This window comes from Schistocerca piceifrons, chromosome 11, assembly GCF_021461385.2.
Source record: "Schistocerca piceifrons isolate TAMUIC-IGC-003096 chromosome 11, iqSchPice1.1, whole genome shotgun sequence".
Taxonomy (NCBI): domain Eukaryota; kingdom Metazoa; phylum Arthropoda; class Insecta; order Orthoptera; family Acrididae; genus Schistocerca; species Schistocerca piceifrons.
In genome coordinates this window covers 135938500-135966411 of record NC_060148.1, presented here as the reverse complement: position 1 = coordinate 135966411, position 27912 = coordinate 135938500, and the positions used below count along the sequence as shown (strand labels likewise).

The 27912-nt window shown below is 42.7% G+C and overlaps 1 protein-coding gene across 1 annotated transcript in view; it reads right to left on the bottom strand.

Annotated features, from left to right (window-relative positions):
- The window catches only part of LOC124719805 (speckle-type POZ protein-like), a 112548-nt gene that overhangs the window by 9966 nt on the left and 74670 nt on the right, over window positions 1-27912 (bottom strand). The window contains exon 3 of the mRNA XM_047244998.1: window positions 20361-20937. Within this exon, the coding sequence (XP_047100954.1) occupies window positions 20361-20937 (577 nt within the window). The remainder of the gene's footprint in view (window positions 1-20360; window positions 20938-27912) is intronic.

Genomic DNA, 27912 nt, shown 5'->3' with positions numbered 1-27912 from the left:
GCGATAGTAGCACCACTACGAGGAAGCCAATCAGGCTTGCTTTAAAAACACGCTGTAACGGACTTGAGCGTTAGTTACCTTTGAGTTTGGACACAGTGAGTTGATGTAGGGCAAAAACGCCTTTGAGACGACAAAGACGCTGTTAATAACATCTCATAGAGACTAAGCGAAGTCTGTACTAGGGCTACGAGATTCAGGTTGTTCCTTCCGTGATGTAGAAATATTTCACAGTAATGTACCCACTATACATGCCTGTTGGCAGCGGTGATTAGAAGAATATCCGGTCGCAAGAAGACTGGCTTCCAGACGGCCACGTGGCACTACTGAGAGGGAAGACCATCCTGTTCTGCGTATTACTCTGGCGCATTGTAATACATCTCCAGCAGCAGTTTGAGCAGCAGTTATCACCAAGTAACACAAAGTACTCTTACAAATCGGTTACTTTAAAGACAGGTCCGAACCAGATGCCCTGTAGCATGCGTTTCACTGATCCCAAACCACCAGCCTCGGTGGCAGTAATGGCCATGTTTTGATTAGGCCAGTTGGGGGCCTACAACCAGCCTTTCTGTGCGTTAACACACTGGACCTACACCTGTAGTTATGGTCTGTGGTGCGATTTCGTATGACAGCAGGAACATTCTCATGGTTATCCCACACACCTTGTCTGTTTCAATCTGGTGATTCGACCCGTTCTGCTGCCATTAACGAACAGGATTCCAGGGGTAGATTTTCAACAGGATAACGCTCGCTCACTTACCGCTCTTGTAACCCAACATGCTTTATAGAGTGTTGACAAGGCTCTTGGCATTCTCAATCATCAGGTCTGTTTCCAGTCGAGCAGATATGTGACATCATCATACAGTAACTCCAGCATCATTCACCAACAGCATTAACCGTCCCTGTACTGACCAACCAGATGCATCAGGCATCGAACTCCATTTTAAATACTGATATCTGATACTTGAGCAACACAATCCATACATGTTTGCATGCCTGCATTCGACCTTTTGGAAGTGCTCCAGCATTTCACGTGTCCACTGGCTTATCTCGCACTTACATTAACTTGCGATCCTGCAATGTTAATCAGTTAAATATGTTACCCTGGCAAATCTATTCCCGACGTTTCACTGTTCTACACTCCTGGAAATTGAAATAAGAACACCGTGAATTCATTGTCCCAGGAAGGGGAAACTTTATTGACACATTCCTGGGGTCAGATACATCACATGATCACACTGACAGAACCACAGGCACATAGACACAGGCAACAGAGCATGCACAATGTCGGCACTAGTACAGTGTATATCCACCTTTCGCAGCAATGCAGGCTGCTATTCTCCCATGGAGACGATCGTAGAGATGCTGGATGTAGTCCTGTGGAACGGCTTGCCATGCCATTTCCACCTGGCGCCTCAGTTGGACCAGCGTTCGTGCTGGACGTGCAGACCGCGTGAGACGACGCTTCATCCAGTCCCAAACATGCTCAATGGGGGACAGATCCGGAGATCTTGCTGGCCAGGGTAGTTGACTTACACCTTCTAGAGCACGTTGGGTGGCACGGGATACATGCGGACGTGCATTGTCCTGTTGGAACAGCAAGTTCCCTTGCCGATCTAGGAAAGGTAGAACGATGGGTTCGATGACGGTTTGGATGTACCGTGCACTATTCAGTGTCCCCTCGACGATCACCAGTGGTGTACGGCCAGTGTAGGAGATCGCTCCCCACACCATGATGCCGGGTGTTGGCCCTGTGTGCCTCGGTCGTATGCAGTCCTGATTGTGGCGATCACCTGCACGGCTCCAAACACGCATACGACCATCATTGGCACCAAGGCAGAAGCGGCTTTCATCGCTGAAGACGACACGTCTCCATTCGTCCCTCCATTCACGCCTGTCGCGACACCACTGGAGGCGGGCTGCACGATGTTGGGGCGTGAGCGGAAGACGGCCTAACGGTGTGCGGGACCGTAGCCCAGCTTCATGGAGACGGTTGCGAATGGTCCTCGCCGATACCCCAGGAGCAACAGTGTCCCTAATTTGCTGGGAAGTGGCGGTGCGGTCCCCTACGGCACTGCGTAGGATCCTACTGTCTTGGCGTGCATCCGTGAGTCGCTGCGGTCCGGTCCCAGGTCGACGGGCACGTGCACCTTCCGCCGACCACTGGCGACAACATCGATGTACTGTGGAGACCTCACGCCCCACGTGTTGAGCAATTCGGCGGTACGTCCACCCGGCCTCCCGCATCCCCACTATACGCCCTCGCTCAAAGTCCGTCAACTGCACATACGGTTCACGTCCACGCTGTCGCGGCATGCTACCAGTGTTAAAGACTGCGATGGAGCTCCGTATGCCACGGCAAACTGGCTGACACTGACGGCGGCGGTGCACAAATGCTGCGCAGCTAGCGCCATTCGACGGCCAACACCGCGGTTCCTGGTGTGTCCGCTGTGCCGTGCGTGTGATCATTGCTTGTACAGCCCTCTCGCAGTGTCCGGAGCAAGTATGGTGGGTCTGACACACCGGTGTCAATGTGTTCTTTTTTCCATTTCCAGGAGTGTATATTAACAAATTTTTGTTTTTGTGATTCTTATAAATCTGTGTATTTATGACTGTAAACAATATTTGTTTAAAGCTGTTCTTGCTTTTAGTCTTCCAAAGCCTCTTGCTAGTCACCACAGACGTCTGATACCGAAGAAAAAAGGAAGCGTTGGCTCTCTTTCGCCCTGTATATTGTTATTCACATTACTACCATGTTACGCACGCTCTGCTCTCCAAACTGGTTTTCTTAACTCACTCTCAACAAACTTTTCACTCCATTATCGAGTATTGTCTTAATATGTTCCATTTCCGGCTCTTAATAGTTTATTTCCTCATGCTGATGTTTCTCTGTCGCTTTTTAGCCAGCTTTCTCCTCTTTTTGTATTAGTCTTTTTATGCAGAAATATTTTTCCCTTTTCATGTCTTGTCTCTTAATCAACCACAATAATTTATTTTCCAATTTTTTTTCAGCTCCTTTTCTACTGAGATTCTGCTAATTTTATATCTAGTATGTGTAACATAATTTACAGACTTTGCCTGAGGTCATATACATTAATTATTTTTCATTATGCTGCATCATCTTACATTGATGAGTTTCCGGTTTATCTACAAAGTATTCTTCGTTGTGCTCTCTATCTTTAGTCTTTCCTGTTACACTTACTTCTCGTTGGCTGTCTTCTTATGTCAAATGACTGATGCTATTTGTATACGACAAATTGGGTGAATACCTATCAGGCTCTCTATCTTATAAAATTTCAGCGTACGTTCTCTGTAGCTTTCTATATTATCAAACCCATGGATGAAGTTTTGTTGACTGCCTGTGTGCATAAAGCTTTTAGACTGGGAAAAGTATTCTGACAAGTATTTGCTCAATTTGTGGACCACTCAAGTAAATGATTTGGCCACCTGGATCGCCAGACGTCGTACATCTGTGGCTGACCATAATAGGTAATTAAAGCCCGAAATCCTTGAATCACTGGGAGAGAATAAGTTTTCTTGAGTCCACTGAAACATTACTGATCCCATTGTCATTGTTAAAATACGTGGTGGGGTTCCTTGTTTTCTCTTGAATGGGTACAGACTCCTCTATTGCCCAATAACTTGTTGGATTCTGCTCTGATTAATTGTAAAGGCACATTGAATACTCTGAATTGCCACTTTTGGGCCTGTTGAATTCAGGCATCAACTGAACTGTGTCTTGCAACAATATCAGTTCACTATCAGATAGGGTTTCTATTTCACAAAGCGACAGTAAAACATCGGTGTCTACCACTATAGATCGATGATTTCAAAGATTAAAAGTGAAGTGATGATGAATTTACGCTGAAACTGGTCTGCGATGAATAGAAAGAAAAACTTCTGTCACTTCGCCTGTAAAACTCCCTGAGCTACAGAAGGTTTTACAGCTGTCGATATACGGCTACTGTGTCCATCTCCACTCAATCATGCCCACACAATAGGATTGACCTGATTTTTATTGATCCAAAATGGCCGCCTTTATCACTTGGACACCGACAGGTCCGACTTCCACTTTCGTAGAAGCCCATGTTGCCACGAATGATTTTCAAAAACTGCCAATAGACGTTGTCACATATCCTCTCGCAGTAGGATAAGCCACGGATCTGAGCTCATTTAACTCCCCCAGCTACGGTGTTACAACACACCCTGTGAGAGAATTTCTCATTATGCCGTTGGGAGAATAATCGTTGAAATGAAAGTGAAGGGTTCTTCCCTACATGGGTAATTCATGAGATAGGAAACCATGTACGGCTACGTCTACGAGATTACTCTGCTATTCACAATAAAGCGCCTGGCGGAGAGTTCAATGAACCACCATCAAGCTGTGTCTCTACCGTTCTGCTCTTAAACGGCGCGCGGGAACAATGAGTACTTAAATTTTTCTGTGCAAGATCTCTTATTTTATCGTGATGATCATTTCTCTCTATTTGGGTGGGTGCCAACAGAATGTTTTCGCAATCGGAGGAAGGAAACTGGTAGTTGAATTTAATGATAAGATCCCGTCGCAATGAAAAACGCGTTTGTTTTAATGATTGTCAATCTATTTCACGTATCATGTCCGTGGCACTATCTCCACTACTTCGCGGTAATAAAAAATGAGCTGTGCTTCTTTAAACTTTTTCGATGTCATCCGTCAGTCCCACCTGATACGGATCCAATACCGCACAGCAGTATTCCAAAATAAGATGGACAAGAGTGGTGTAAGCAGCCTCTTTAGCAGATTTGTTCCACCTTTTAAGTGTTCTCCCAATGATTCGCAGTCTTTCGTTTGTTCCACGCACAACAATATCTACGTGATCGGTCCAGTGTAGGTAATTTGTAATTGTAATCCCTAAGTATTTAATTGAATTTACAGCCTTCAGGTTCCTGACACTTATCGCGTAATCGAAATTTTGTGGATTTCTTTTAGTGCTCGTGTGAATAACTTCATACTTTTCTTTGTTCAGGGTCAATTGCCACTAATATAGTCCAGGAACGATAGAGGGCCTGTAAAAATTCCTTGGGGAACGCCGGATATTAAATATGTTTTACTCGATGTCTTTCTGACAATAAATCAGGAATCCAGTCGCGCAACTGAGGCAATATTCAATAGACACGCTGTTTAGCTAGGAGACGCTTTTGAGGAAATGTGTCGAAAGGCTTCAGTAAATCTAAAAATATGGAATCATTTTGACATCCTCTGTCGATAGCACTCATGACTTCACAAGTATAAAGACCTAGTTATGTTCCACACGAACGATATTTTTTAAGCCCTTGATGATAATGTGTCAATAAATCGTTTTCTTCGAGGTAATTCATAATGTTCAGACACAGCATATGTTCCAAAACCCTACTGTAAATCGACGTCAGTGATATGAACCAGTAATTCAGCGGATTACTCGTATTTCCCTTTTTGGGTACTGGTGTGACAAGAACAATTTTCCAGTCTTTAGGTGCGGATCTTTCTGTGACCGAGCTGATGTATGTAATTGCTAAATATGGAACTTTTGTGACAGCATATTCTGATATGAATCTGACAGATATACAATCTGGATAGGAGGCCCTGCCTTTATTAAGTGATTTAAGCTACTTTGCTACACCGAGGATATCTGCTTCTATGTGTCTCACTTTGAAGTTATTCTTGATAGAAATTCAGGAATATTTATTTCTTCTTATTTGGTCAAGACGTTTCGGAAAACTATGTATAATAACTCTGCTTTAGTGGCACTGTCACCAGTGACTTCACCATTGTTATCACACAGTGAAGGTTATTGACTGCTCCTTTCCACTAGTGTGCTTAATGTATTACCAGAATATCTTAGGGCTTTGTGAGAGATTACTAGGCAAAGATTTCGCTGAAAACTGAAATTGCTCCCAACACACCAGCAAAGGCGTTATTTTTGGGGAAATATTTAGTGTTATCTTACACAAGTCAGCTGTGTTAGGAACTGAAAACGAATCATGCAACAAACCTGTAGAAGGGTGTATAGATCCCCTTATATCCTTTCCTCGTCGAACGTCACAATTAATGAAAGGAAAAACTTTATGCTAGACCTACAACTTCTGCTTCGTCAAAAACGTAAAATAGCGACATTCGATTTCTTGACTTTATCACTTGGCTAACTGCCCAACATGTCGCACTGTGATTGTGGGCAGTCTGCACGTAAAGTGACGGAACTCACCGCAGGCGTGAGACGGCGGCGTCATCAGGCTGTGGAGTGGCCTGGGGAGAGGTGGGGGGCGCAGCTGTGGCTGGCCTCCGGCCGTCGTCGCTGTGGCCACTGTGCGGCTGCGAGGAGGGGCCGGTCCTGCTCTCTCCAGCGCTTGGCGTGATGCACAGGAGGAACACTACCTCAAAAAGGGTTTTCACATCGAGTCCAGTGGTCAGATTACCACAGACTGTACAGCTGAGGTACTGTCCACACACAGATAATAGAACACACACTGCCAACGACAGTAGTGGCCCACGGAAGACGAATGACAGCATTCAGGTAATCATATATCTTCCTTCTCCTCATTTTCTCATACCTGTAGCCTAGCATATTACACAATATCCGGTACAAAATAAATATAAGATGTGTACAAAGCTCAACAAATGTGCTTACAACACCCATTGGTCAACATAATTTCAATAGACAACAGCATAAATCACAAAGAAATTTGAATGACAGTAACCCTTAAATGCACTTAATGTGGTACTACCGTCATGAGATGGTGTTTGTAGCTCGTATGTTAAGGGGGTTGGACGTCAAACGGACCGACTTGGAGCAGAAGAGGCAGCACAAGATACTAAATTCTACTGTCTATATTTTTACGAATAAATTAATAGAATTTTTGTCAGCATGACCAGGATTCACAATCATAGCAGTGGAAGTTCAAAAACATAACGAAATAAATTTTTTGTACATTTGAAATTTTATAATTTTTTCACTTACTATTGGCTGCATTTTTTTCTATAGGTACACTTTTCTTCATAAGAGAGATTCTTCTTTGAATTTTGCACAGCATACAATCCATACATAAAGGTGTATGAAATTCTAGAATTTATTTAATTTTCAAGAAAATGAAAGACCTGTTACATTTTAAACTTCATGTTTAGAAAAAACTCATGTTTTATAGTTAATTATTTCAAACTTTAACACAGTTTTTAATAGAGATGGAAAATTCTAGACTTTTGCATTAAGTAGTTTGTGTTTAATATGGATACCAAGTTGGAAATAGAATAGCATATTTATTTTGGGTGTTACATGTATCTGAGAACAGAAATTTGTGTTTTGCAGAAAATAGCCATTAAAGTTTCTGGCTGGATTTGGCATCTTTTAGAACTGTCCAGCACCACAAATAGGTTGTTTTTCCATTTTGTAAATCTGTTTTCGTCTTTTCCACATTCCTATGATTCACTCTTTCCGAATTTATCACTTCCAAAAATGATTTACGTGCTTTCACTACACGCTCTCTGTTTATTGCATATAAAGCTTTGATGCAGTTCACTTATCCCTTGATTCCCATTTTCTCTAAAATTCATATCTGGCTTTACACACTATCATTAAAACATGTAACTGCATCATAAACACCAACAGCAAGTACATCTCTTCCACACAAAAATTGGTTTTTGGCAATCTTTTCCATGCACATTCATTAAAGCTTTCATTGGGGTTTGGGTGCCGCCATCAAGACATTTCTTCTAAGTCAATAGTCCCTTATTACACGTATGACCATCTCTGGCGCTAATATAAACATTCGAATTCAACACAGCGAAATACACAGATGTATGACAGGAGACGTCTGTGGTAAGGGGTGTAGCACTTAATCTTGGTACCTGCAGGACCAAATAGCGTGCCTTATAATCACTGAAATATATATAAGTGAATATCGCCCACTCATGGGGAATAGAAAGAAACGCTTGTTGCTTACTTTCATGTTCCTTGCATAAAATTGCACGATAGATCGTCATGTGGTCGAATGAGTCATTTTAGATGCAAATTGCCAGTTAATTTAAACGTCTATTTGTACTCTAAACATCACCATACAATTACTATTCTTTTCTCCCAAAATGGTAACAAGAAACACAGATTGAGTTATCAGTTCCAACCCATACCTTTTTATACATTACAAACATAGAAAGTCTTCTACAGAGTAGAAGGAGTTCTCAAGCAGAAACTTTTTCAATTTATTTCCAAATTTTACCATACTGTCTGTTAGACATTTTATATCACAGGGTAAGTGGTCAAAAGTTTTTGTCCAAACCTTAATGGCAACCTAAAGAAAACCTTAATGTTCAGTAATGAATGTAATTTTTTCTTCTATTATTGTAATCATGTACCTCATGGTTCCTTTTGCACTGTAGTAGATTGTTTACAACAAGCTTCATGAGGGAATAAATATACTGTGAAGCGGTAGTCAGTAGGCCCAACTCCTTAATCAGATGGCTACAAGACGATCGCGCGTGAGCGCCATATATCATTGTTACATCTCGTTTTTGGGCAATGAAGACCTTCTTTCTTAAAGATGAATTACCCCAGAACATTATTCCATATGTCATTGCTGAATGAAAAGAAGCAAAATATGTCACCTTACTGATTTATCTCTTTTCTAAATTTGCTATGATTCTAAGTGCAAATGTACTGAAACTAAGTTTTTTTACGAGTTCCCAAATTTATGTTTTTCCAATTAAAATTCTCATAAATATGGACGCCTAAGAATTTTAAAAGTTTTCACCTTATGTATTACTTCACCACCATGTGTTACACTTATCACTGATGCAGTACCTCCAGAGGTGCAGAACTGTATATAATGTGTCTTTGTGAAATTCAGGGTGAGACAATTTGCAGAAAACCAAACAATGATAGTTTTGAGAACTTTGTTTACCATTTCTTCCAGTTCTGTATTAATACTGAGAGTGATAACAATACTGTCGTCATCTGCAAAAAGAACTAATTCTGCTTGCTGTACATTAGATGGTAGATTATTAACATATATGAGAAACAGTAGTAGACCTAAGATTGAGCCTTGGGGAACCCCATATGTGATTTCCACCCTGTCATAATTATGTCCCTGAATTCTGTTGGTTGAGTTACTACTAAATACAGCTTTTTGCAACCTTTTGGTTAGATGTGGTAAGATGTATTGGTTGACTACACCATCAACCCTACAAAATGTATCTAGCAGTATATTATTATTTGCACCATCAAATGCCTTGGATAGATCACAGAAGACACCCACCGGTGCTGTTTTGTTATTTAATGCTCGTACTATCTGGTGTGTGAACATTTAAATGGCATTCTCAGTAGAGCACCCCTTCTGAAAGGCAAACTGTGATTTGGTGACAATATTATTGTTGCCAAGGTGTGATAATCTTCTACAATACATCACCTTCTCAAAAATGTAGATAAATGATAGAAGCAGTGAAACAGGTCGGTAGTTGCTGATGTCTCTCTTATCTGTGAAATAAAAGGTGTCACATTCAAATTCAAAGCTGAACACTATTCAGTCTGTGAATCCAAAGAAGAGTGAAGAGAGCGATTGAAACAAGTGTACTGTTACAAGTCACTGTTTCAGAATTAATAATGCGATGTGTGCCAGATAAATTGAAGCATATCGAAAAAGCGGTGAGATGTCATTCTGGCTTCTTACACAAACACGCCATCAGCTGCAGTGTAACTGATCAGAGTTTCAGATCTCCATGACAGGTAGACCGGACACCACAGCACGTTTATATAATGCCCGTGAACAGTGTCAGATGTTGTGTGATACTTGTGAAGGATACAGAGACACTTTCTACGCATGTGTTATCTGCAGCTGACATAATTTGGAAGCTGCTCCACTCTTGATCTCCAGTTGCGTGGCTGGTCTAATTGTGCAGCAATAAGATTTTGGGGCATTTAGATGTTACAATGTAGCAGTGTTGAGTTGCACATGACCACGAGGGCAGGCATTATCGTTGCCAAGGTTACAGTCTGTCACGTCTGGTCAAGACAAGGGAAGAATGCCATATTGCATACTGGGCTCACAGTGACCCCTTTACAACTATGCCTCCCATCTGATACCAAATAGTGGTTTTTTATCAGCAATGTGTTATCCTGCACTTTGGTTCAGAGATTCATTTATTAGTTTATTTATTTATTTATGTCATTTTCTCAATACCCTCTCGGGTGGAACAGCGATCATTGCAATTTACAAATAACAGACTCATTAGCCAGAACATTATGATCACCTGCCTATCATCGATTAAACGTGTACTGGCAATAGCAGCGTCACTTCACGAGGAATGACTGCTAGTCAGACGCATGCACAGTCGATGTAGGATCAGCAAATGTGCTGTCCATCTGTAGATGGGGAAGGTATGCTATACATCTCAGTTTGAAGGAGGGAATTTTATGATGACCTGAACGCTCATCACGAGCATTTCGGAATGCACGATTTGTTGAGTGTTTGAGGAGCGCTTTGGTGAGTGCCTTCGACATGTGGCGAAACCAAGGTGAAACTATGTCCAGACGTCATGGGGTTGGGTGGCCAGCCCTCATTACATTCTCGAATGTTGTAGGCCGGGCAGACTGGTAGACCGCGACAGATGGTGCAGGCTACAAGTGTGTCTGAACACACAGTGTCCTCAAGACTCCCAACAGTGTGCCTCTGCAGCTGACAACCCATACATTTGCCAATGTTAACACCATGACATCATCAACTATGACTGAAATGGGCACATTAGCAGCTCCTGGGCACCTATGCTGTGGGACAGAGAGAAACTGGCGCTGGTTCCATTGTGCTCTAGGGAAATTCACCTTGACATTCGTAGGTCCAGTAGAGATTGTTCAAGGCACCATGATGGCCAACAAGTAATATACACTTGTTTCAGACCACATACTCCTCTTCATGAGGATCATGTTCCACGATGGCAGTGGCGTTTTTCAACAAGGTAATGCACCATATCACAAGGAATGGAAGTGATGGAGTATTTCGAGGAACAGAGTGGCGAGTTTCAATTAATGTGCTGGTCCCACAACTCACCAGATGGGAATGCGAACGAACACATCTGGGATGTGCCTCGACGTGGCGTAAGAGCTCATTCCTCCGGTGAGGAATTATTGGGAATTAGGTGCCTTGTGTGGGCAGTGTGGCGCAAATTCCCTTCCAGACCATCATGCGTCACTGCTGCTATCCATTGCAAAGGTGGACATATCAGGTATTACATAGGTGATTATAATGTTCTGGCTGATGAGTGTTTTAGTCCTTAGTAGCAGTTTTCATTTAGTCTACTGGTTACTGGTTTTGGTACACAGTACCTACCACCTCAGGACATCCTCTGCCATGCTCTCGGGAAACTACTGGGTACCTCAAATATGTCAAGCTTGTTTTTCTCTTATTTCTTTCTTATTTTGAAAATTATAATATGGTATGTCTAAAATATAAGATTTTCACTGTCCTTATTTCTGTCTACTAGTATGCTCCAACATTAATATGGATATCGATGTGGTGCTCTACATAGTGGCATTCGTTATTTCAAATCATCTTGCCTAATTTTACTATTTCATTTTACATATTGCTATTAAAACTACAGTGAGAACTGATACTGTAATTGCAGTAATAAACAATATAACTCCTACAACTATTGAAAGCCTCAATTAGTACTACATCACCATAAATTTTCTCTAGAAGCTACAACTACTACTGTTACTACTATGTTATTACTGGCATTTGTTACTAATATTAACACTAATACAAATACTTATACTGCAGTTACAAAAGATAACATTATATTTACTGACTCAGAGAGAAAGGTTACTAGCTTACTGCCTTGTATAGCTCTGCTCTTTCCATGTACAGTAGTCTAAGGTGGACCCACATACACACGCAATTTATTAGAATGTGGGGTCAAATAAAAGCAGCCAGAGATTAGAGTTCTATAGTACAAAGCAATACAACAGAGGAAGTAAATGCAGCACTAAGATGACTGTATCAGCTGTTGAAAATGACCACCATTCATCTCTTGATGCTTTTGGGCCCTGGTCTGTAGGTTGCTGAAGGTGGATCGAAGGTTGGATGCTTGAACTTCTGCAGTCTCATCTGGAGTGTTCTGCTGCTGTTCTTGATGACTGTGAGGGTTGTTGTGATTGACTCTGCTCTTGAGGGCTCTCGTGCAGTGTAATAACACACTGACAGATCAGGTGACAAAGGTGGCCAGGTAGGGCCCCAACCAGGCTCACCTCTGCTAACAACTGTGAATCATGAAATTGTGTATCTGTGATCAAAGGTTCGGCTTGCTGTATGACCAGTTGCTCCATCTTCTTGAAAGTAACTGAACACCTTTCCCTCCTCCATTAATGCTGCCACAAAAAGCTCCAAAATGTTGGCAATGTGATGGGCCAAAGTCAGCAGCTGATTGAAGAAGGTGAAACCAGAAGTGCTGCGTGCAGACATTGCACACCAAAATCCAACCTTATGATCGTGCAAGGGTGTTTCGTGGAAGTTCTGCTGATTCTCTGCTACCCAGGACCTGTGATTCTGTTAGTTGACGTAACAACTCAGCTGAAATTAGTCTCCATCAGACATAAAGAAATGATCCATGTCCAAGCCATTCATTGTTATCTCAGTGAATGGACATTCACAAATGCGGAGGTGCTTAGGAACATCTGCTGGTTTTAATGCATGACCAACAGAATGCGATAGGGATATACAGGGTGATCCATTCATAGTGATCAGGCCAAATATCTCACGAAATAAGCATCAAACGGAAACACTACAAAGAGAGATACTCGTCTAGCTTGAACAGGGGAAACCAGATGGTGCTATGGTTGGCCCGTTAGATGGCGCTGCCATAGGTCAAACGGATATCAACTGCGTATTTTTAAATAGTAATCCACATTTTTATTACATATTAGTGTAGTACGTAAAGAAATATCAATGTTTTAGGTGGACCACTTTTTTCGTTTTGTGATAGATGGCGCTGTAATAGTCACAAACGTACAAGTACGTGGTATCACGTAACATTCCGCCAGTGCGGACGGTATTTGCTTCATCATGCAGTACCCATCTTAAAATGGACCGTTTACGAATTGCGGAAATGGTCGATATCTTGTTGATATACGGCTACTGTGATCAAAATGCCAAATGGGCGTGTGCTATGAATGGTGCTCGGTATCCTGGACGAAATTATCAAAGTGTCTGGAACGTTCGCCGGATAGTTAGCCTACGTTATTTAAGGAAAGTGTTCAGCCACATGTGAAACGTCAACCACGACCTGCAACAAATGATGATGCCCAAGTAGGTGTTTTAGCTGCTGTCGCGGCTAATCCGCAAATCAGTAGCAGACCAATTGCGCGAGAATCAGGAATCTGTAAAACGTCGGTGTTGAGAATGCTACATCAACATCGATTGCACCCGTTCCATATTTCTGTCCACCAGGAATTGCATGGCGACGACTTTGAACGTCTTGTACAGTTCTGCCACTGGGCACAAGAGAAATTACGGGATGATAATACAAGATGTTTCACTGCATTACAGAATGGCGACGTACTTCCAACATTATGGATGTCGCACATAGCTCGCGTGCGGTTGAAGCGGTATTGCATAGCATACTTCATGACAGGTGGATTGATCGTCGAAGCACTATCCCATGGCCGCACGTTCACCGGATGTGACGTCCCCGGATTTCTTTCTGTGGGGAAAGTTGATGGATATTTGCTATCGTGATCCACCGACAACGCCTAACAATATGCGTCAGCGCATTGTCAATGCATGTGCAAACATTACAGAAGGCGAACTACTCGCTGTTGAGAGGAATTTCGTTACACGTATTGTCAAATGCATTGATGTTGACGGACATCATTTTGAGCATTTATTGCATTAATGTGGTATTTACAGGTAATCATGCTGTAACAGCATGCGTTTTCAGAAATGATAAGTTCACAAAGGTACATGTATCGCATTGGAGCAACCGCAATAAAATGTTTAAACGTACTTACATTCTGTATTTTAATTTAAAAAAAACTACCTGTTGCGAACTGTTCAGCTAAAATTGTGAGCCATATGTCTGTGACCATTACAGCGCTATCTATCACAAAGTGAAAAAAGTGGCCTAACTAAAACGTTCGTATTGCTTTACGTACTACTGGAATATGTAATAAAAAATGGGGGTTCCTATTTAAAAAACACGCAGTTGATATCCGTTTGACCTATGGCAGAGCCATCTAGCGGACCAACCATAGCGCCATCTGGTTTCCCCCTTCAAGCTAGACAAGTTTTTTCATTTGACTTTTATTTTGTGAGATATTTGGCCCAGTCAATTAATGGACCACCCTGAATATGCAGGTCTGCGTAATCAGTGTGACATCCTGGTCTCTTGTGACAGGTGTTGGATTGATTTGGTAGGTCTCTGAAACATTTTCTGGCGCACTGCAGCCATGTTTTGTGATGTGTAGGGGAGATTAGGCATTTTTTTTTTTACTGGTTCAAAACAGATCCTGTTTGACATCAATTTCGGATTAAGCGTTGCATGGTACTCGTTACTCACACTTTAACACCACTAAATTTCGCAGAAAACAACTGACCACACCGTTTCCATGACTTCGTTCTCACATAACTTTTCACAACGAACACCTGCTGTTCCACTGTGAGTACCATCGCCCCCTTTGCTCTGCTCCACTCACACTGGCACAGCCCGCACTACAATCTGAACTGATGTGGATCACGTGGTGGATCACATGGCGCGCATGTCACAGGGTGTGGCTATGTGCATATATTCACGTGTAATCGTATCCAACCTCCCAGGCCACTTTCATTTGCTCCACCCTGTACTAACAGATGTATCTAGGGTCTCTCTAGGTTTGGAGCCAGATTGGCCACGCTATCATGTCCGGCAATATCTTACTGCCTCGAGACAGCATTGCAACCAAACAAAGTGTATCATGTGTATTTCACTCATTTTTCTAATCTTCTTAGATACACTCGTGGTCAACTCCCTTAACACTTTTGTTATTGAACCAGCTAATCGTAGTAATGTATTGTTTTGTTCACAGTCCCTAAGACCATGAGCATGTCTTCCTCGTCCCTGCATTGGTGTCAGAGGCCACTAGCAGATGGGCTATGGAATTATTCAGCCACGTGTAGCTGTCATTACTACCAACACAGAAAAGACTTCTGTTGGAGAGGTTCTGTCAATATAATGCATAGACTATTCGCATTACAGCAATGAATCACATTTTGTACTGGCCCAGATGAGCATCGTCAGGCACTATGACGGCGACCTTGGTCGCATTCTTTCTGTTTTCTGGAGACATGCAACAGTATTACTTCTGGGGTCATGGTATGTGGATCCACTGGGTATGACCTCAGCTCAAGACTGATAGTGACTGAGGACGCTGTCGGCACAATGGTATGCCACTGCCATCCCATGTCCCTGCTTGCCACCTCTCATGCAACAGTATTGTGACATCAACAGTCAACAGGAAAATGCTCACCACACATGGGATGTATCTCCATAAATTGTCTGCGTGATGTTGAAATACCCCCATGTCCCGAAAGACATCCAGATCCAACATGTCGGGTGTCAATCCATAGCAGTGCTAGTAACTGCGATATCAAGGACGAGTTGCAACGGTTATGGCCCACTTTCCCTCAGGAGAGGATAAAATGAAGATTTACTTCCCAACAGAACCAACGCATGTGTCCAGGTAAATGTGATTGCAATGCGAAACTATAAATGGGTTCATACCACTATGTTCTGTGTAAATTTGACTCGATTTTTCAATGACTGATATAATGTCACATACTGCATCAACATGTGAAGTATCATTTCGTTTCGTCAGCCCTTCCGAATACTTCAGTTCTTGTTGATGCAATGTATATAAACATAAACTCTACATCAAGCGATGTTCGTAGTCTTACGTGGAGGTTATCTTTCCAGTCTTACATGCTTCACTTTCTCCAGACTCTACCTTTCTCTTTTGCAGTTGATAAAGTCCATAAATTTATGTTCATGTGTGATACTCATATAGCAATGCACCAGCAACCTACTTCCACATCCATTCCCTTCCAGATTAATTTGGGAGATATATAACAAACAATGAAACTAGAAACTCCATCCACTACATTAATATATACAGAAACTTTGGAAAAGAATTTTAGCTTAAGAAACAATCCCCATACTACCACACTGAATGAACATAATGCAAAGAAAGATGTTGATATCGATTAAAACAATAAGTTTACTGTTATCCATTGCCATCTCTGCTTTTTAGAAACTAAAATTCGATTTTATCGCCATAACACTTCGCTAACGCCATCCTCCTCTAATTTGTTTAAAGATACGCTTATGTAGTGACAGAACTCACGACATGCCACAGACGGGGGTTGAGTGGGGACCTGTGGTCTGCACAGCTGTGGTGAGGGTCCAGCCACAGTCGCTGTGCTCACTGTGTGGCTGTATATTGGGGGTTGGTCCTGCTGTGTCGTGGCTGGTCCACAGTGCAGATGTAGAATGTTCCAATACATGTATTAAGACAGAGACCACTGGGCAGCTGTCCATCCACAGATAATGGGACCAATACAGCCAAAGGCAACAGTTGGTCCACTAACCCACTAAGATAAATGACTTACTAGTGAGACAATCAGTTTACACGCTGCTTCTCCTGAGTTCCTCACACTAGCAGTTTAACATACCAAGCTACAGTCACTCAGAAGTTAGATTGGCAAAACTTCTAAATGTACTTAATTTGCTACTATGTCCACCAGATGGTGTTCGTAGGTCATATGCTATAAACTGGGCGGTAAGGGGAACATATGGTAAATATGATGACAGATACCTCTGAAATGACTGGGGAAGGAAATTCAGAGAAAAATGGAGCACAATATTTGTCATATTCCGAAGCTACTGCAGTAAAAATTTAACTTCCATTAAAACTTTTATCACAAAATTGAAACTTCAGCCAATAGATTTATTTCATTCACACTGGCCAATGAGCATCCACACGAAACAGGTGAACATTGAATAGTACCTGACTGGGAGGCTGAACGAGTCTATGAGTATGATCAGTAAAATAAGCAGACACATTAATTATATAATATATATTTACACCTAAGTGCCGATCACAGGTTGTCGCTCACTGAAATCAAGAATTTTGTTTCGTTACTGTGTTCAGTGTAATGATATTCATCAGACTGTGATTAGTGTGTGTGTGTGTGTGTGTGTGTGTGTGTGTGTGTGTGCTATATTAGTGCTTAATAATTTAAATATAAGTGCAATGCACAGACAAAGGAACTATGCTACATATGCCAGTTGATGGAAGATTGTATGCAGTGTGATAACCTGTGAAAAAGTTGTGGCTGGTGTTTGGACAATGTGGAATTTACAAGTGGTGGTTATGAAGTAAGTGTTGTGATGGAAAAAGACAAGTATTTCAAGAGCCGTGCAAACCATGCTGCACGTAGCAGTGGTATTTAATGGCAGTAACTGTTGGGAGATCTGTGTATCAAATGACAAGTACTGAAGATGTGGCAGTTTCTAGTTTTGCCAGTTGTAGTTTTGTTCTGTGTGTGTGTGTGTTGGTTAACGTTTGTGATTTCTCATGAAGAAACTGGGCAATGAATCTACCATTGACATAAAAAGAGAGGCTTCATGTATATGCATGTAACGTGGATGGATACTTGTGTGAAGTGGTTGTCATGGTAAGCAATGCAATAGTGTACATAGCTTGACGTAATGAAGAAGATACTGGTTAGGTTTTGTGACATGCACCCTATTTAAGTTAAGAAGTGCGTTTCCCAACTTTGCTTCTAAATATTCCAGATGGAATTACATATTTAAAGTTAATGTGTAAATAATAGGCATCTTAAAAACATAGCTGTGGTGATAAGCAGTTTCATTCAACATTAGTTTACGTTTATAATTATGGGATGCACTTCTGTAACAATAAAAATCAATGAGAAATGAATCACTGAAGGATATGAATTCCAGTTTTTGAAGCAGCTCAGTAAATATTCAGACATATCTAACAATAAAAGTAATTAATGATAATTACTTGTCACTAGCATTGTAGTGAGTATTTGTAATGTGATATGTTGATAACAAAGAATAGAAGGATCTAAAGATCTCTTTCATTTTGACGTGGTTAGGAATGGACCAATAACTGGAACAGGTCAGATAAGGAAACCTATAAGCTCTAGCAGAAGAAAACACTTCAGGACTAATCTTTACTAAAGCCACAGGGAAAATTAAGCAAAGACTGGTCAGTAGATATTTGACAGACCCATCTCTAAGAGCCAAGAACGGAGTTTTCACACAAAAAGCGCCTTCCTTTGTGTGTTGCACAAGCTAGTGCACTGAAGTATGGCAATATCACGAGAAACAACAGACTAGAAGTGGGAAGGAAATGTGAAGGAAGACAGAGCATTATGCGCAACTGCCTGAAGCGGCAGAGCTGTTGTGAAACCCTGTCGCCTTTCTTGTGAGGTGGTCATGTGGTGTTTAAGAATTGTGTTTTTATATCACCTTCTTTAAGAGAGATGTTTCTTATATGCTCCGATTGAGAATGACAACATTTTCCTTAGAGCATAGTAAACTTCAAAAATCTTATTTCTAATACCCCTCGAATACTTCGTTAGAGTTAATGAATTTTGTTACAGAACTTGTCAGCGAATCCCACATATATATCTAGAACGTAAAAGGGAGATACACAACACAAAAAACTGTTGTACTGATATGGGTGTAGCGACTAATGTGACTGACTACTCCACTACCACGAATATTTCAAGTTTTACAGAATGAGAAAATCACGAATGGGGAATTTAAAATACGTTTCTGCCCACCTTGAACTGTGCTGCAGCATTCTACACTACGTGATCAAAAGAATCCAGACACCTGGCTGAAATTGAATTACAAGTTCGTGACGCACTCTATAGGTAATGCTAGAATATAATATGGGATCAGCCGACCATTAGCCTTGATGACAGCTCCTACTGACGCAGGCATACGTTGAATAAGGTGCTGGGAGGCTTCTTGGGGAATGGCAGCCCATATTTCATGGAGTGGTGCACTGAGGAGAGGTGTCGTAGTCAGTCGGCAAGGTCTGGCACGAAGTTGGTGTTCCAAAACATCACTAGGTGTTCTGTAGGATTCAGGTCAGGACTCTGTGCAGGCCAGTCCATTACAGGGATGTTTATGCTGTGTATCCACTCCGGCACAGGCCGTGCGTTATGATCAGGAGCTTGATCAGGTTGAAAGATGCAATCTCCGTCCACGAATAGCTCTTCATCATAACTGCCTCCGAATTTTACTGTTGGCACTACACACACTGGCAAATGACGTACACCAAGGATTCGCCCCACCCACTCCCTGCCATCGGATGGCAACATTTTGTACCGTGATTCGTCACTGTATCCACTACAAGTACAATGACAGTTAGGCGAGAGGTGACAAAACTAGGATTTCATGGTCTAAGGGCTGCTCTTAAGCCACATATCACGAAGGTAAATGCCCGGTCTAAGAAGCGAAAGCATTGGACGATTGAGCAGTGGAAAAACATTGTGTGGAGTGACCAATCATGGTACACAATGTGTCAATCGGATGGCAGAGTGTGGGTATGGTGAATGCCCTGTGAACGCTCTCTGCCAGCGTGTGTAGCGACAACAGTAAAATTCAGAGGCGGTGGTTTTATGATATGGTCGTATTTGTCATGGAGGATGCTTGCACCCCTTGTTGTTTCACGTGGCACTATCACAACACAGACCTACATTCATGTTTTAAGCGCCTTCTTGTTTCCAGCTGTTCAAGAGCAGTTGGGGGATGGCGATTGCATCTTTCAACATGATCGAGCACCTGTTCATAATGCATGGGCTGTGGCCGAGTGGTTGCATGACAGTAACGTCTTTGTGAAGGACTGGCCCACACAGGGTCCTGACCTGAACGCTACAGAACACATCTGGGATATATTGGAACGCCAGCTTCGTGCCAGGTCTCACTGACCTACATCGATACCTCTCTTCAGTGCAGCACTCCGTGTAGAATGAGCTGCCATTCCCCAACAAACCATCCAGCACCTGATTGAACGAATGGCTGCGAGAGTGGAAGCTGAGATCAAGGCTAAGGGTGGACCAACACCACACTGAATTCCAGCATTACCGATGGAGGGCTTCATTGAATTTGTAAGTCAAATTCATCCAGTCATCTGGATACATTTGATCACAGAGTGTATACAAGAAAATGGATATCAGTAGTAGTGTATTTTACTGCGCATGCACATCTAATTAAACTTTGTGGTGGACATTGTAGGCCTGGCAGTACACACACTTATCGCTGTGTAACGTGGAATTGTGACTTGTCTCACCCTTACCTGGTGTCTGTCGGTCTCTCTGCAATCAGGTGAACCAACTCCACAACAGTTTGTGGGTCGTTGACTACAGCCTCAGCCCAGCCCTGCGTCGCCATCACATGGAGCAAGTGGGCCTTTATGAAGGCGACGGCGGCCTGCTTCAGCCTATTGGCGGAATGCCTAATCGCGATAACACCTGCAGCTGCCGCAGTCTCGACAGACAGCTGGGCGACCACCTGTTGCTCACAGTGCGCCTTCAGTACCGACAGGCCGTATACGTCGGCGGCGACCAGCAGCTTTGGGGCCATGCTGGGCAGCTGGGGCACCTGCAGGGTGTACAGGTATGCCAGCACCTGGCGCAGCACAGGACCCTCTGTGTCCGAGAGTGCGAGCTGGCTGCTGCTGCCCTCTACAGTGACGCGACGGAACATGTCCGCAAACACGGGACTCCTGGCGGCCAAGACAGCCCTATGAGCCACAAGACGCATGTCCCCAGCCAGCAGAGTCACCACAGCGTCGTCCCCGGCGTCCAGCAGGGCTCCGAGATCCACGGCCGTGGCCTCCTCAGCCTCCTGAACGAGTCCCACTGTCAGCGATTCTGGAACACAGTTTCCCAAGTGTTGGAAAAAGTGTGAGTGGCTGTCAGTGCAGAGTTAATCAATGCCACCATTTAAAGGCATTTCTAAAGCTGATATCAGGATAAAATTTACACCCAACATAGATTATAGTGTGTAGATGAAGGAAATAATACTTTTGAAAATCTATTACATCTCCTCTTAAAACTTCCCTATTTGCTTCTACAAAATGCCACAGAAGGAATAGAGGCCTCTTTCTACAATTACCTGCTCAAAGTATCAAAATGAATATCTAGCACAAAACTAAGAGCAAAATAGTTACAGTTCCAGTTACTATATTAGACGATCAGGTTGATCCTTTAAATGACGTTTTAAATTGCTATTATTTATTGCAGCTATTTTCTATCAGCTAAATCTGAAAATCTGGGAAACAAGGAAGCCCTGGGAAAGACAACATTCCAGCTGAATTTGTCGAATCTGGAAGAACTGAAATTAGAAATCTGTTAAATACTCAGTTGTGTAACATATAGGAACAGGGGAAATTGCTCTCAGACTCTAGAGAAACATTATACGATATTTATTCTTGTCTTAAAATACAAAAATTACCGAAGTCTTAGCTTAGTCGTGAATGCCACATCAAATAAAAGCTTCCTCTGTCTTCGAACAATTGACACACGATTATCAGAAAGTCAGTTTGGATTCGGAAAAAAACCGAAGAATCCAAGAAGGAGTAATATCTTTAAACTTAATTTTAAACTGTAAATAAATAGCTTTTGTAGATATACAGGAAATGTTTCATGATGTAAAATGGCCAAATAAAGTCTGAGGTACAGAAGAGAGTAGGAATATGCATAGAGAGTGATATGTTATGTGGAAGCTGTATAAAAAAGGAGAGGACTTCTATTGGAGTGCACTCTACACAGGTTCTACACATATTCATGAATGAATCCGGCAAGGTAGTGTACTATAAACAATTATCTTTAATCTATTCAACAAACACGTACTTAGGAAGGGGGAGTAGTGTTACATATAGTATACAGGTGAATAGAGCAGGTATGCATGGCACAGCTGTTTTATCTGAAAGTGAATCCAATCTAGGCCCATGCTAGTGGCCTCTGGGTGCATCAGAACCAGAATGCAGTCCCAAAAGTGCTCCTCCCGGATGAATTTGGATAACGGGATTGAAATCATCTTCAATAACCTTCACATACCGTTCGGTAGTTACCAAAGGAATACCGCACCGATTATTCCATGAGTGGACATTGCACACCACACAGTCTCCCGTTGAGGGTGAAGTGACATCTCGATCGCCAAATGCTGACTCTCAGTCCCCCAACTGTGCCAATTTCACTTGCTAAAGCATCCATCCAAATAAAAGTGGCCGACAACAACCTGGCGTGTTCGATGGGCATTCTAATTCCCATCGTGTCCCGCGCCTGTGGCATTGGACTGGATGAAGAAGACCCATTGAGTTCCCTCCATGGTCGCCAGATCTAACAGCTACAGACTTTTACTTGTGGGGAACTGTGAAAGATAACGTCTATCGACGTAAGCCACGCACGCTGGAGGAGATTACAGCGACATGTGCGGCGATCTCCACTGTAATAGTGACTGACATAGTTGCGACGAGCCGGCCGCTGTGGCCGAGCGGTTGTAGGTGCTTCAGTCCGGAACCCCGCTGCTACTACGTTCGCAGGTTAGAATCCTGCCTCTGGCATGGATGTGTGTGATGTCCTTAGGTTAGTTAGGTTTAAGTAGTTCTAAGTTCTAGGGGACTAAGGACACTACATGTTAAGTCCTACAGTGCTTAGAGAGTTGGGACGACCGCTCGTCGTTCTGCTATGTGTATTGCCGTCGACTGTGAACTTTTTAACACTTGAAGTAACCATATGCTAAGCTAAAGGTTCTGCAACATCTGTGATCGATTATTAAATGTAAAATAAACACATAAGTAATACTTTTCGTTCCTTGTGGTGTGTCTACATTTTTCTGGCGGACTGTATATGAAGAAGAAAGACGTAAATTAGTTACGGAGTTCGGCGTGTACACATTTTATTCGAAATGTAAACGTCACTACATATATTCGGATTAAGGTGATGACATCTTCGGTGTGACTGCCGTCATAGGCAATGACGAGGCGCTAACGAATAGCGAAATTCTGCGTGGCCCGCTGAAGTGTCGGAACATAGATGCTGTCGATGACCTCCTGAATGTCTGTTTTCAGCTCAGAAATATTCTCTGGGATATTGCTGCACACCTTGACCTTAATACAGCCTCACCGAAAGAAGTCGACGTATTCAGATCCGGAGAATATGGCGGCCAATCGAGGCCCATGCCAGTGCCTCCTGGGTACACCAGAGCGCGGTCCCCAGAATGCTCCTCGAGAACATCAAACACTTCCCTGCTTCGAAGAGGTCGAGCACTATGTTGTATGAATCACATCTTATCGAAATGATCGTAACTTTGGATAATCATGATGATATCATCTTCCAAAACCTTTACGTACCGTTCGGTAGTCACCAAAAGAATATTGCACTGATTATTCCGTGACTGGAGACTGCACACCACACAGTGCTCCGTTGAGGGTGAAAGACTTCTCGATCACCGAATGTGCAGTCTCAGTCCACCAAATGCGTCAATTTCGCTTATTGACGAACACATCCAAGTGGATGTGGGCTTATCCGCGAAACGAAACCATATTCACATAAAAGTCCTGTTCTTCAATTCTGCAGACAACAGTGTAGGCGAAACACGACTGCTGTTCCATGGCCCTCGAGCTTAAAGGTTGAGAAGCTTGAATTTTGTATGGGAAAAGATGCAGATCTTTAACAACTACATGTCGCAGTGCCTCCCGGTTGATTCCCAGCTGTTGTGCAGCTCTTCTGATAAATTTCCTGGGGCTGGTTTGAGACACAAGACTTGTAATGTTGATGTTTTCAGTCGTTTTCATCCTTTTTGGACGACTGACATTGCGACACTGTCAGTAAGAGAGCTACCCGTTCTCTCAAACTTTCGAATCATATTATTTATTTTTAGCACACACGGACCGGTTGTCTTCAGCTTGATCTCGGTCGCACCACTTCCTTTGAGCTGCATTTGGGATGCTATTGCTAGCGTAGCACGCCTCCACAAGTGGTATATGTTCAGGTACATTGTACCGTGACGTTTTCTTGTGCACATGGCCGACAACCACTCGGCGAACGCGCATGCACATACTAATTACCATCGTCCACCGCGGCCAAGCATGCAGTTTGAGCGTCATAAAGCAAACCGTTCAGAATCTATGAGGATTTCATTTCATGTAGGTCAATAATTGAACCCTCAAACTTCCTGGTAGATTAAAACTGTGTGCCGGACAGAGACTCGAAATCGGAACCTTTGCCTATCGCGGGCAAGTGCTCTGTCGACTGAGCTACCCAACCACGACACACGTCCCGTCCTATGGGCTTCAGTTCTGCCAGTATCTCGTCTCCTACCTTCCAAATTTCACTAGCACTCCTGCCAGGAAATTTCCTATCAGCCCGCACACCACTGCAGAGTGAAAATTTCTGTCGGGAAACATGTCCCAGGCTGTGACTAAGTTACGTCTCCGCAATATCCTTTCTTCCAGGAGTGCTAGTCCTGCAAGATTCGCAGAAGAGCTTATGTGAATTTTGGAAGGTAGGAGACCAGGTCCTAGCAGAAGCCCAGAAGACGGGACGTGAGACCTGCTTGGGTAGCTCAGATGGTGGAGCACTTGCCCGCAAAAGGCAGAGGCCCCAAGTTCTTGTCTCAGTCTGGCACACAGTTTTAATCTGCCAGGAAGTTTCATATCAGCGCAGAGTGAAAATTTCAGTCTCGACGTATCACCTTGTATGAATAAGTTTCCTTCCTGATTTCGATCGTAACCATGTTGTTGTTGTTGTAACGGTCTTCAGTTCAGAGACTGGTTTGATACTGCTCTATCCCGTGTAAGCTCCTACATCTCAAAGTACCGACTGCAATCTACATCCTTCTGAGTCTGCTTAATGTATTCATATCTTAGTCTCCCTCCAAGGTGCTCTCCAGTACTGAATTGGTGAGTCCTTGATGCCCCTAAACATGTCCTACCAACAGATGCCTTCTTCTAGTCAATTTGTGCCATAAATTTCTCTTCTCCCCAATTCTATTCAGTACCTCCTCATTAGTTACGTGTTACACCCATATAATCTTCAGCATTCTTCTGCAGCACCACATTTTGAAAGATTCTATTCTCTTCTTGTCCAAACTACTTATCGTCCATGTTTCACTTCCATACATGGCTACACTCCATACAAATACTAAACGACTTCCTGACACTTAAATCTATACGTGATGTTAACAAATTTCTCTTCTTTTGAAACGCTTTCCTTATCATTTCCAGTCTACATTTTACATCCACTCTACTTCCACCATCACCATTTATTTTTCTCCCCAAATAGCAAAACTCATCTACTACTTTAAGTGTCTCGGTTGCTAATCTAATTCCCTCAGCCACAACTGATTTAATTCGACTACATCCCATTGTCGTAGTTTCACTTTTGTTGATGTTCATCTTTTGTCCGCCTTCTGTCTGTTCTACTCGACTGCTCTTCCCGGTCCTTTGCTGTCTCTGAGAGAATTCCAATGTCATAGGCAAACCTCATAACTTTTATATTTTCTTTGGATTTAAATTCCTACTCTGAACTTTTCTTTTGTTTTATTTACTGATTGCTCAATATATAGATTGAATGACATTGGGGATAGGCTAAAACCCTGTCTCCATTCTTAACCACTGTTTCCCTTTCATGGTCCTCGGTTGTTTCAACCGCCATCTGGTTTCTTCACACATTGTAAATAGCCTTTCACTCCATGTATTTAACCCCTACCACCTTCAGAATTTGAAATAGAGTATTCCACTCAATATTGTCACAAGTTTTCTCTAAGTCTACAAATGATAGAAACTTAGGATTGCCTTCCCTTAATAAACCAAATAACCGTAAACATGCGCCAGTGTATTGCCCTTTCATCTTTCACCTTAGACAAATACATTTTTTTCAGCTTTGGAAGGCCAGAGTCAATGATGAATGAAAAACAAGCGCAGTACTGTTATGTCGTCCGTCAGTCCCTCCCGATGGGGATCGCACACCACACAGCAATACTCCAGAATAGGACGGACAAGCCTGGTGTAAGCAGTCTCTTTAGTAAAACTGTTGCACCTTCTAAGTGTTCTGCCAATGAATTGCAGTCTTTGATTTGCTCTACCCAAAACGGTATCTATGTGATCCTTCCAATTTAGGTTATTTGTAATTGTAATCCCCAAGTATTTTGTTGAATTTACAGTCTTCAGATTTGAGTGACTTAGCGCGTAATCGAAATTTAGTGGATTTCTTTTAGTACTCATGCGAATAACTTCACACTTTGCTTTATTTAGGGTCAATTGCCACTTTTCGCAGCAAACATACGTTATCTAAATCATTTTGCTGTTCTTTTTGATCATCTGATGACTTAACAAGACGGTAAACGAGAGCATCATTTGCAAACAATCTGAGAGAGCTACTCAGATTGTCTCCTATGCCGTTAATATTCTTCAGGAAAAACGGAGGGAAAAATTTGGAAGTTTGTGGTAAGGTCTTATGGGACCAAACTGCTGAGGTCATCCGTCCCTAAGCTTACTCGCTATTCAATCTAACATAAACTAACTTACTCTAAGGGTGGCACACAGACCAATGCCCGAGGAAGGAGTCGAACCTCCGACGAAGGAGCCGCGCGGAGCGTGACAAGGCGCCCCAAACCGCGCGGCTACGCAGCTCGGGAACTACAGATGGCCTATAACACTTCCTTGGGGAACGCAGGATATTGCTTCTGTTTTAATCGATGACTTTCCGTCTATTACTACAGACTGTGAACTTACTGAGAGGAAATAACGAAGCCAGCAGCACAATTGAGGCTATTTTCCATAATCATGCAGTTTGGTTAGAAGACGCTTGTGAGGAACGGTGTCGAAAGTCTTCTGGAAATCTAAAGACATGGAATCAATTGGACATCCCCTGTAGATAGCACTCATTACTTCTTGAGTAGTTGTGTTTCGCAACAACGATGTTTTCTGAATCCGTGATGACTATGTGTCAATAAATCGTTTTCTTCGAGGAAATTGATAATGTTCGAACACAGTATATGTTCCAAAACCCTACTACAATTCGACGTTAGTAGCGTGGGCCTGTAATGTAGCGGATTACTCCTACTTCCATTTTTTGGTATTGGTGTGACTTGAGCAATTTTCCAGTCTTTAGGTACAGAACTTTCTGTGGGCAGGTGGTTGTTTATAATTCCTAAACATGGAGCAATAGCATCAGCATAATCGGAAGGGATCCTGAGTGGAATACAATCTGGACTGGAGGCCTTACCTTTATTAAGTGATTTAACCTGCTTGCTACACCGTGTTTGTCTTCTTCGGTGAATTAGTTTCGGAAAACGTGTTTAATAATTCTGTTGTGGTGGCATTGTCATCAATGAGTTCACCGTTATCGGGCAGTGGAGTTACTGATTGCGTCTCGCCACTGGTATGCTTTACGTATGACCTGTCGCTGTCCATTTTCACTGTCAACTGTCCTCAGTGCCAGTGATAAGCCGCAGAGTCGCACTGCTGCAGGAGGAACACCTGTTTCTGGAGGTGAGCCGTGCGCCAAGTCTTGAGACATTGGAAAGGGGTTGCCTGGACGAAAAATGCACTCTCGTCTACCTCTCGCTAAAGGATTACTAATGGTGGCGTTTGGACATTTAAGCTGCTGATTCAGAACAGCTGACACCATGAACTTGGCTTTCACATACAGGCAGTATTGAAACTGGTATAGCTACAGTCGCAGTTTCGAATCCTGCCTCGGGCATGGATGTGTGTGATGTCTTTAGGTTAGTTAGGTTTATATAGTTCTAAGTTCTAGGGGACTGATGACCACAGATGTTAAGTCCCATAGTGTTAAGAGCCATTTGAACCATTTTGAAACAGGTTTACAGAATCACTG